General features: G+C 41.3%; 1 protein-coding gene across 3 annotated transcripts; it reads left to right on the forward strand.

Moving 5' to 3' along the window:
• The first annotated feature begins 659 nt into the window (after window positions 1-659).
• Window positions 660-5198, forward strand: GPR85 (G protein-coupled receptor 85). 3 transcript variants are annotated; one of them, XM_054277376.1, is made up of 2 exons: window positions 660-732; window positions 2565-5198. In XM_054277376.1, exon 2 carries the CDS (start codon window positions 2740-2742, stop codon window positions 3850-3852), a length of 1113 nt encoding a protein of 370 aa, XP_054133351.1. In that variant the 5' UTR covers window positions 660-732; window positions 2565-2739; the 3' UTR covers window positions 3853-5198. The 3 variants fall into 3 exon arrangements, with proteins under 3 accessions (XP_054133351.1, XP_054133335.1, XP_054133344.1); XM_054277360.1 differs by lacking the exon at window positions 660-732 and adding an exon at window positions 787-930; XM_054277369.1 differs by lacking the exon at window positions 660-732 and adding an exon at window positions 1349-1436.
• Window positions 5199-11596: the final 6398 nt, after the last annotated feature.

Below are 11596 nucleotides of genomic sequence, written 5' to 3' on the forward strand. Positions count from 1 at the left end.
GCTCTGCGCCGGCTTCGGGCTGCGCGGCGGGAGCCGCTCCGCGGGCTGCCGGGGAAAGGTGCGGCGTCCTCACGGCCCCGCGGCGAATGCGCCCTCCGCCAACAACGGCGCTTGTTAAGGAGCCCTCCCTGGCTCGGGGGTCAGGAAGAAGGAATTCACCGGGCGGGAATCGGGAGGAAGGAAAAGGAGCCACGAGCGGGAGGATCGAGCAGCGGCAGCTGAAGAAACCGCCCGGTGCCTCTCCTGACAGGCTGCGACGCGCAGCGCTTCCAGACCCCCGTCGTAAGCGAATGGGGCGGGAGGGGGAGCCCAGAGGCATAAACAAGGAGCGCAGGACCTAATTCCTTCCCCTCCCTTTCCTCACTGGCTCGCCCGGGCTCGCCAATAAATCCAGCTGGGCTATACATCGGGATGGGAACGTGCTGCCAAGGAGGCTGCCTTCCCGTCGCTGAGGATGCTGCCTTCCCCGCACTGAGGAGGCTGCTGCCGCCGGGGCTGCCTGCGCACCACTGAGGACGCTGCTGCTGCTGCTGCCGCCGAGGTTGCCGTGCCCTCTCTGAGACAGCAGCAGCTGCTGCCGCCAGCCTGCCGTGCCCTCATTGAGGCGGCCGCCGCCGCTGCGTTACAGAGAGAGATTGTGGCGCTGCGACAGGGGAGGACGGGGCTCGGCGCGCAGGGGGGAGGCGCGGCGAGCATGCGCCGCCCGAGCCGCTGACTGGATCCTCAGCCAAGGTACCGAGGCAAAAAAAAAAAAAAAAAAAAAAAAAAAAAGGGAAATTGAAAAAAAAAAAAAAAAGGAGAAAGGAAAAGGATTGAGAGAAAGAAGAATGAATGACGGTAGAGGAGAATAGAAAAGACCGCCGGGGTAAAGCAGCCCCCGGCCGGCGGGAAGGAGCAGCTCTGGCATGTGGGGATCTCCGGCACCAACAGGTAGGAGGAGAGGGGCTGGGGGCGCCGAGGCTGCCGCGGCTGCAGGTGCGTGCTGAGAGGGCTCTCCCGCTCGGGGCTGCGGGGCTGGTTTCCAAAGAAGGGGCATGATGGAAGCCCTCCCAGACAGACAATGCCTCTTCCGCTCTCCCCAGCTCCCCGCCGCGGGGGGCTCTCGCACGGCTCCGGCAGATGCGGCTGATGCCAGGCAGCGGCGGCCGGGCGGCGCAGCCAGCCCAGCGCAGCACGGCCGGGCGCGGGGAGCGGCCCGGGGCGCGAGTGGCGGCGGTGAGAGCGATGAGCGAGCGAGCGGCGCGCGGCGGGGCCGGGGCGTGCGGGCTCCGCGAGTGCGGAGGCTGGGCCGGCCGCCGCGGGGACAGCTCCACCGAGCAGGGGGAGCGGCGGGGCTGCCGGGGGGGGAGGGGGAGCCTGATTTCATGGCTCTAAAACGATGCCATGATCTGATCAGCCTCTGTTTACACAGCAGCAATCAGGCTCTTTTGTGGACGGTAAGAATGGAAGGATTTTGCTGGGATTCAGTGGGAATATCCTTTGTACACCCGAGGTGGCATAGGAAACACTTCGTGTGAATAACGAAGGAGCCTGATCATGCCCGCTGTGGCTCCTGTGCCTGGCTCTGGAGGGAGAAAAAAGAAAAACAAAACAAAACCGAAAAAAAAAATAAATAAAAGCAGCAACAGACAGCTCTTTATTTTATTTTATTGCATGAAATGTATTCCGGTACGATTCTCTGGGAGGATTAATGGGAATCATGGAGCCCTAATTAGCAAAAAAAGGATAACAACCAAAAATAAAAAACCAACAATTTATATGGTTATTTAAGCATAACCAAAACCAGCTCTCCCGAAAGGGTGGGCATTATATCTGGGCTCTGCTGCCTGTTTTTGCTCAGTATTTACACTGACCGTCGCTTATTATGAATTATGTCGAGGCTTTAACGATTTGCATTAAAGCACGGGGGAAGGGGGGGAGGCCGGGGGGGACGACACCCTAAAGCATACTGCTATCGACTGTCTAGATGCCTGTTTATCGAAAAGGCTAAACGATAAAATTATTGTTTATAGCAGGAAGGGAGGGGGGTAGTGAATACTGTTTCTCTTACAAAATGCATAAACTAACACTGTGTGATTAATGTGCTTTGGTGACTTGGGCTAAAAAACATAAATTCTGCAGGGTTTCTTTGGGTGTGATCCATATCAACACAGCAGTTGCCTCTTAAAACATTGACAAATACTGTAGCCATAAAATAAATGTAGGTAATGTCAAAATATCAGCAGTCTTTGGGGATCCTTTAAAAAAGATGTCAGTGATTAACTCTTGGGCTTGCAAACTGGGAATCTTTTGATTCATAAAATCTCTGAGGCTTTTACTGTGAAATTATATGTGCTACCAAATATAAGGGGCACTGGTCAGTCGTGAAACTGTAACAAATCTGCCAATTGTCAATTATACTAAATAGTCAGTAAAAAAAAAAAAAGCCTCGTGTTTTTTTAAAAACAAACAATAGTACTCAAATTTACAACTTCATTCGGTTCTCCATAAATTAACATCTTTGCTAGCACTTTCTGACATCATTTTGTGTTAACTTAAGAACTGATAGCTCGATTTTTTTTCAGATATTTTGATGGCATGACAAATCAGAAAGAAGAGGATGTACTGTATGACTAGACACAAGATCAGTTCTGTTTGTGGATTACATTTTCAGTAAGATGTATGGATCTATTTTTTCCTTGTTCTTAAATATAGATCATGAGACTTGACTGAGGCAATATACATATCATCCATCCATCTATGGCGAACTACAGCCATGCAGCTGACAACATTTTGCAAAATCTCTCTCCTTTAACAGCTTTTCTGAAACTGACTTCACTGGGTTTCATAATAGGAGTCAGTGTGGTGGGTAACCTTCTGATCTCCATTTTGCTAGTCAAAGATAAGACCTTGCATAGAGCTCCTTACTACTTCCTGTTGGATCTTTGCTGCTCAGATATCCTCAGATCTGCAATTTGTTTCCCTTTTGTTTTCACCTCGGTAAAAAATGGCTCTACGTGGACGTATGGGACTCTTACTTGCAAAGTGATTGCCTTTTTGGGGGTTTTGTCCTGCTTTCACACCGCTTTCATGTTATTCTGCATAAGCGTCACGAGATACTTAGCTATTGCCCACCACCGTTTTTATACGAAGAGACTGACCTTCTGGACTTGTCTGGCTGTTATCTGTATGGTGTGGACTCTCTCTGTAGCCATGGCTTTCCCCCCAGTTCTAGATGTGGGCACCTACTCGTTCATTAGGGAGGAAGACCAATGCACTTTCCAGCATCGTTCCTTCAGGGCTAATGATTCATTGGGATTTATGCTTCTTCTTGCCCTTATCCTCCTAGCCACACAGCTTGTCTACCTCAAGCTGATATTTTTTGTTCACGATCGCAGGAAAATGAAGCCAGTCCAGTTTGTTGCAGCAGTGAGCCAGAACTGGACTTTCCATGGTCCCGGAGCGAGCGGTCAGGCGGCTGCGAATTGGCTGGCTGGATTCGGAAGGGGTCCCACGCCTCCAACCTTGCTGGGAATCAGGCAGAACGCCAACACCACAGGCAGGAGGAGGCTACTGGTTTTAGATGAATTCAAAATGGAGAAGAGAATCAGCAGAATGTTCTACATCATGACATTCCTCTTTCTGACCTTGTGGGGTCCCTATTTGGTAGCCTGCTACTGGAGAGTTTTTGCGAGAGGGCCTGTAGTACCTGGGGGATTTCTAACGGCCGCTGTCTGGATGAGTTTTGCCCAAGCTGGAATCAATCCTTTTGTCTGCATTTTCTCCAACAGGGAGCTGAGGCGCTGTTTCAGCACAACCCTTCTTTACTGCAGAAAATCCAGGTTACCAAGGGAACCTTACTGTGTTATATGAGGGAGCATCTGTAAATCTTTAGCCTTGTGAAACACTACCATTCTCTGCTAAGCAATTGTGGCCTGTAGCCATGTCTTGAGGAGAAAATCAAGAATGGGACGTCAGCAGCTGTAAGGATTTGGGCAACATTCTGCAGTCTCTGCAATAGCTCACCTCTAATCCTGTTTTAAACCTAAACAAGTTCCTGCTGACCACTGCTGAAGGTTTGTAATTAAGAACAAAGGACTGAACTACTGCCCTGAATTCCTTTATGTGGTTGAAATCTAGATTATGAAAGTAGCAGGTGCTAAGTATCAGTGCTAAATGCTGTGTATATCACTACATAAAATAAGAACATCAAAAAGATTAGCATTGGACATCTTAATAAATTAAGTTGATATGAGGTTAATGTGTTGATAAAACTAATTTTAGACATCTGAAGACCTTTAAAACATTTCATACAATTATTATTTTGCAAAGACTGAAAACTGGGGACTCGAGTACTGTAACTGATTAAAGATGTGCCATGCATTATTGGATTATCACACTTACAAATCTGTTTGCCTTGTGAGTAAGTTTTGGGGAGCATTCCAAAGCAGTATTTTTGTTCAGATTTTGACTTTAATTTTTTTTTTCTCCAAATATATTACTCTTTCTAATTACCATTTTCCTTAACAGTGAAATTACTAACATTTAACTGTATTCTGTGTTTTTTGCTGATTTGGTATAAAGTTTAATAGACTCTTATTTATATTTTTTAAAAAGCTAGATATCAGTCTGTTAGGCAACGTTAATGATAATATCCAGTCATAATTGAACAGTTATAATTATACAGAATAAACACATGTTGCCTTAAAGGGTTATCTAGTATCTTCCATTTTGTTTAGCATTGAAGCAAATAAGCAAGGAAAATTGAATCAATAACTCTGGTCAGTCATTTGGGAGTGCATGAAAGATCACTTATTCCTCTTTTTTCCTTTTTACTCCAACGGTTCCCAAAATCAATATGCACATCACTGGGATTATATGATTTTTTTCTAGGTGTGCCGCCCTTTCTAGTTTGTTCTGAGAAACACAGGCAGTTGATGTATGTTTATATTTTAAGACAGCTGTCATGGGGAGACCGCAGCCTTAGTATGATATCTTGCACAATTTGTGAAGCATTTATTCTACTGAAGGCACAGTCTTGTTTATATTTTCTGCACATTTTGGTGTATTGGTTGTTTTAAATTATTTAAGTTTTAACTTGTGAAAGCATATACTATGATTTCTTAGTATTTTAGAAATACATTAGAGTCTGTGAGTCTTTCCTTCTTTAAGATACAGATGTGTGGATTTCAATATAAAGTTGCATTTGCCAAAATTTACCTGTGTAGCTTGTTAATTTTCTTGGAATAAAATTTTACATTTTTCCAGTTATACAATTAACCTTTTTTATTTTGTCTAGTGAGCTAGCATGAAGTACTGAGAATGTAGCCATTATGAATTATTATCCTTTGCAGTCACTGTATTCCCAAACTGTAAATGCATGAATGATGGGGACCACAGGATTGATAAATGATATTATCTGCAGTAGCACTATTGTGTAGTTTATCATAATTACCCATCTATCTGTTCTAATATGTCAGTTATATTTAAAGTTACAACACAGTATTTGACATTAACTTCACAGTTTAATTTTGGAAAATGTGTATAACTGAAGCACAAAACCATGAGTTGATCAGTCATAAAGAACACAGATTTTTCTTAATTTTGGGAGAGACAAGACTAGAGGTCTGAATTCAGTATCGGTATATCTTGTCCTTTGTTGCAGTTTTATGACCAGCAAGTATGCATACACAAGTAGCAGTCAATAATGGAAATGCTTAAATTTGTGTGATAACATTATACAACATATGCAACAATTCAGACAGTTGTGTCTGTATGTGATCAGACAACTTGATCAAAGATTTGGTGAGCGATCTGTTTGACCTCACTTACACTTTTATACTGAGGTTGATTGGTGAGAGGCATGGCTTTATATACTGTGTTGAAACAGAAAAAATGCTAAAACAATGAGTCCTCATCAGTGTAGGAATGCTTCAGAACGTAATTTGAAATGGGACCAATAAAATTCTACCAAAAGGACATTTTTATTACACTGGAAAAGGCTTTGAAATTAAGGTAGTTAAGCAATTGTCAAAGATAGAAGGAGTGAATAAAAACTGAATCATATGTTGAGAAAAATTCTGAAAGTCATCCCACTTAAGTTTATTAAAAGGTTGATTGGCAATAACTTCAGTCTAATTTCTTTAAAATAGTAACCTTTACAAGGAACATTGATATTACATATTGTAATAAAGAAGTACATATAAATAAAGTTGTAAATAGTATATAGTTGTAGAAGTAGTCAATTCTGATGATTAGCCAGAAAATTTTCAACTATGAAATTTCAAAAGCTGCAAATCTGGGGCCTGACCTAACTCTTAATAAAGTTAGTTGGTGTTTTCCCATTAACTTCATTTGGAGCAGAAGCAGGCCCTAACATTTCTATAGTACTATACTTCTGAAATACTAAGAAGGCTGTATTTACTATGCAGTGGGAAAGAAAATAAAATTTAAATTATTTCCCTGGAAGTTTTGCAAGGAGCAACTGATGTAAATTAAAATAATAAACAGTAAACAAATCTGAAAGCAAATATTTTGATAAATGTTTTTCTTTTGACATGAATATAATTCCTTTGGCTATATGACAATACTGTATTGCTACCTGAGAAAGGGCAGGTAGTTTTTATTAAGTGGATTTTAAAGAATTGTGCCAGTAAGAAATCTTGTGACAGAAGTATTTAGTTTTATTTTTCTCCAGTGTTGCAAGGACAAGGGGATGTTCAGTGAAATTAAAATCCAACATATAAAGTAGCATTTTATGCAATGTTGTTGCTCAGTGGATACAGGATGATTACACACTGATACAGGATGTCAAGTAGTTTAGAAAGATTCTCCAAAGAAGTGAATGTATACATGAATTAAAGCAGTGCTTGCACTTTTTGCCATCAGTGTCATTTTGATCCTAGACAGCATATCAAAACTAATGTATTAAGGTATAAATTCAAAGGAGCAAGAAGGTTCATTCCAATTCAGTTCACTGTTGTGTCACTGTATGAGGAGCCTTTTGCTTTCATTTTAGTACAGGAGTTAAGCTATTGCCAAAGCTAGAATACAGGGCTGGTAGATTAGTGCTTTCTTTTCAGAATAGTAAAGAATATCACAAAATTTATATCTGCATTGATCTATAATGTTCATGGGTAATGTTAAGTCAAAAGTTTAAATTTTCTAATGAGAGAGGAAAAAAAAACCCAGATTCCCTGAGAGAAAGGCTTTCTACCCCTGTTCCTTTCCTGCCCTCTGTTGCCCCATGGCCCTTTGGCAGCCTCTTCATGAATCCTTCTACAGGATCAAATGTTTCCTAGGCTGGGTTTTGTATTTCTCCTGCTCCTTGGGAAGAGCCTCAGCCCCTCCTGCCCAGGAGAAAAGCTCCTGCAGCAGCTTCCCAGGGTTGGTCAGTGTCTGGGTCCCCCCCTGGATGGAGAGGCACTGCCAGCTCCTTCCAGCTGCCTCGGCGGCTCTCAGGGCACTTGGCTGGCACGCTGGCTACCTCTGTCCTCTGGCTTTGCTCATGAAGTAGAGGCTGTTTGTGTTATGCAAACAAAAATGAGAATGGGGAGGGGGCAGCAGGAAACAATTTTCCCTCTCACAAATTTTTCACAAGGAAACCACTGTTTTTGTTGCATTGCCCAAGAGCACATTGTATTTTAAAAGCATAATCGGTGTTAATTGCCCTCTAAATGAATAAAATGTACAGTTAGCCAATTAAGTCAAGGTTTTTGGTACAGCTAAAAAGTCTTATTATAAAATGGCTTTTTATCAGTCTCTAGACCTTGGAGGCAGAGGAGTCCATTCTGTCTGTCTGCTTTTAAGTGCATTGTGTTTGTTCACTTGTTTTGCTTTCGCTTTGACTTTCAAGCATCTCAAAATTTTATTTATATTAATAGGAATCCAGTAATGCAGCAGGCTTTTATCACTCATGGGTTTAAAAAAATAATATTAAAGGGAACTCTGATGATTTTTGTGGTGAGTTAGGGCGATATTTTGGCAAGTACTTGGTTTTTAGCAAATGTTTAATAAACCTGTAGGCTGCTGGGCTCCTGCATAGTTGCAGACTCAGTTCTTAAATATTGAAACTAGCAATGGAATAGACTAACCCACATAAAGCTAACACCCAGGTAATACAAAGCATGTCCACATTGGATAAGAACTTCCTATGTGTATTACATTTATCAAGGAATGGAGTTAAACTGAAGTAAAAGTGAGATCAGAAATCCAAAGAAGAATGGTGGGTGGTTTTCCTTTTTTTTCTGCTTTGTTTTAGCACAGCAGTGCTAATCTGCAACCTGGGTTACACACCCACATACAACTGAGAGTTGCCTGTACAATTCTGCATAGCACATAGGCAACTTCCTTCTAGTTTATATTCATTGAGAGCTCCATGAGTGCACACTACTAATCTGATTGACTTTTCAGAGAAAAAAGAAAGCTCAGTCTGAGATACCGCTCTTCAAAATTAAAATTCAATAGAACTTCTCTGCTTTTGTATACTTCAGTGATTTTGAGTGTGAAGAAATCAGTGACTTAAATCAGCCATGATCATAAGTGTACTCTGGCCATGGCCATTAGAAAAAGGACAAGATGACATTTTGCAATGCATATGCAACAAATCAAAGACTTTGATATTATACACCAAGACTTTGTGTGAGTGGGCTGAAAATAGTTTATGTTTTTCTTTTAGAAAAAAGTATGATGAAGCTATCCGTTGAAATGGATAAAGCCTTTAACTGTCCAGTGTGGAAAAAGAAGAGGAACTTTAAAAATTGCTCATTATAAATAGTAAACAGTTTCAGTGGTGTTTTTGTTCAGTTGAACTGTGTAATTATATAACTATATGATGTTCGAAGGAGTGTCACAGTAAATAAGTTAGATTTTTAGTAGTCTAGAAAAGGAAATAAGTAACAACAATCTTCTGACATTTGAAATGAAGGAATTACAGCAATCGATATGTTTTATAAAATTTAGGTAACAAAATAATTATTTACATTTTCTGTACTTACTGATTTATGTACTTAAAGAACAATGTCTTTAGAGAGTGAGTTGGCTTTTGCAGGCCAATGAGAGACTTCTTTGTATCACAGGTTTTTACTTTGCTTTGTATGTAATAAGCACAAGAGATATAAAACCAGAAGTTATCTGATATCAACCTCAAACTCTGCATTAGGTACAGAACTTCTCCAAATGGTCGGCATATTACTGTCTCCAGAGATTATTCAAAACTGTGCTGTGCTACTTCACAAAAATTCTACTTCACCTTTGTTAAAGAGCAGTCTGGTTAAAGATATGTGTTTATTTTCATTCTATAACCCTCCAGTTCAGGCTTGCTCACATCCTTATACAAATTGAAGAAATTGCTAGAAATAGGAAGCTTTGCCCTCACCAATAATCTTGGTGAGTTTTGCCTTCACCAATATTGGTGAGTTTTGCCCTATAATAATCTTGGTGAGTCAGGTTCTTGAGAGAGTATAAAAGGGTGGCACAGATATTCAATGACTTGTCTAGGCAGAAGGTGGAAGGATGCAAAAAAGTGTTCATCCCTGTTCAGGAAGTGTTTAAAATCCTGCTGTTTGGTGTCCTATAGCGAGACCATCTTCTGTGGGACTGGCCCACCCCAGGCCTGCAAACCCCTCTGTGCTGAGTTTAAACAGGACTGTGGTTGCACATACTGAGGTCAGAAATTCTTAGACAATATTCATAGGCTACAGACTAGTGAAGCTGCTTGTCTCCTCAAAACAGAAGTCACAGAATAAACAGAGGCCAAGAGAGAAATTCTTGTTGCAAGTTGCTTGGGATTTTGTGCCCCCTTGGCCCCCTCAGAGGTGACTGAGAAGACCTGTTTCATTCTTGACTTTGTTTGGGCTTTGTTTGTTTGTTTTGAAAATGCATGCTATCTGAGTTGCTCTGTTCCATCCCACCTATTGCCAGCTGAACTTTTGATGTTATGCTTTATCAAGTCTGAATGTTCTTTAAAATACATATCTAATAGTACAATGTATTTGTAACTTTGCACTGATTATGCTGATATGTATCACTGTTTGTTCTTGCTCATTTCCATAAGCATTTCCTGTGTTTTAAACACTCAAATCCTAATTTTTAAGTTAAGGCATTCTATAGTTGTTTCCTGATTTTTCTGTGAAGGCCTTTTTAGTTTTGGATATTTCTCCTGTTTGTGCCAAAATGCAGATTCTTAGGACACATCACAGGGAACATTTAATTTCTTTGACTGAAGGACTGTCTGGACATCATGAGACTGGAAATGTATATTTAGGTCCTGTAAAATAATTTATGGTAATGACTGGGCCATAGAACCGATAGTGATGGGACTGCTGGAGTAGGATATTTTAGTAACTGTGGCTTTAAATTACATCGTAAGACATCTAGCACAAAGGAGAAATGCTCCTTTTGTAAGATAATTATGTAAATGAAAAGTAAACACACACACAAATGAGTACAGTTCTATAGAATTTTGATTAACACATTCAGTCATAGCTGTAGCAAGATGGGCATAAAGCAAAAAAAACAAAAAGAGAAAGTATCTTACCATTCAAAACCTAATCCTTGTAAGTTTGGCTTGATTCCTACAATCCCTAGTCTAGGAAAATTTTCCATCTCTGTTTTGTGGAAACTCATCTCAATAAAGACTACAAGATCTTGGTAATTTATATCAATATTTATGTTTTTTACTAGACTAGTTCTCAGTGCGAGCATGACACAGCAGGACTGTAAATGTAATCTCTGTCATAGTGGATATGCAAAAGCAATCTTTCAGTGGTCTCCAAGAGGGAGTCTATATGCACACAGATAGATTTCTCAGACTCTCCAAAACAATGTACTACAGTTGATACCAAGTAGGGACAGCTCAAGTCCTGGAAGGGCATGAGATATCACACAAGTATGGTAAGTGAGTTTAAAATCAGATGCAATGAAGGTGAGGGGCATTTAGTAATAACTTCCCTTGTTAGTAGTTGTAAATAATGGTTTTGGCCTAATTTGCAAACCTCCTTCTAAGTTCCTAAGTAGTGGTAAGGGCATCTGCAGTAGGTGGGGTAATGCTGCAGCTGAGTCCTTATGTCCACCTATTTTAGATAGGGATGGACTGGAATCAGTGCACATTATAGCCTGGTTCCTCCACCAGCCACCTTGCATGGTACTCACAGGCACTAAGCTCATCAGCCTAGACATCTGCTCCAGATGGATGATTTGGTCACAGTCACATTTTTGAAACTTTTCTGCCAGTGTTTTCTGTGAGTAGTTTCTGTTTGTAAAAGGTGGAAAGAAATGTGTGCAAAGGAATTGTGTATATTGAGCAAATCCTTTTCAGCCCAGCCTTGGAGTGAGGAATTTTTGTAAGAGTGCAGATAGGTGTGGAAGCCCCTCATAGTTTTACCCCATCTGTCAGGCACTCCTGTTCTTTGGCACAGTTGGATACATGCACACAGGGTCTCACACAATGTCCTTCTGTCTGCATTCAGTCTCCTTTCCCCTGTGCACCACCAGAAAGACAGACACCATCGTTTGTGGAGGCACTTCTATAGAAATGACCTTTCCCCAAGAGAGACATTATCGCAAAAGCTGAGATTTGCTGTATCCTTTTGTATCAGAAGAAGCAAATCAAATTTGT

The sequence above is a fragment of the Melozone crissalis genome, unplaced genomic scaffold (genome assembly GCF_028551555.1).
Source record: "Melozone crissalis strain CALT ecotype California unplaced genomic scaffold, PUWL_Pcris_2 ptg000004l_1, whole genome shotgun sequence".
NCBI lineage: Eukaryota > Metazoa > Chordata > Aves > Passeriformes > Passerellidae > Melozone > Melozone crissalis.

Bases quoted from the DNA above. Each gene is read 5' to 3' on its own strand.
- GPR85 (XM_054277376.1), top strand. From the start codon at position 2,740: ATGGCGAACTACAGCCATGCAGCTGACAACATTTTGCAAAATCTCTCT.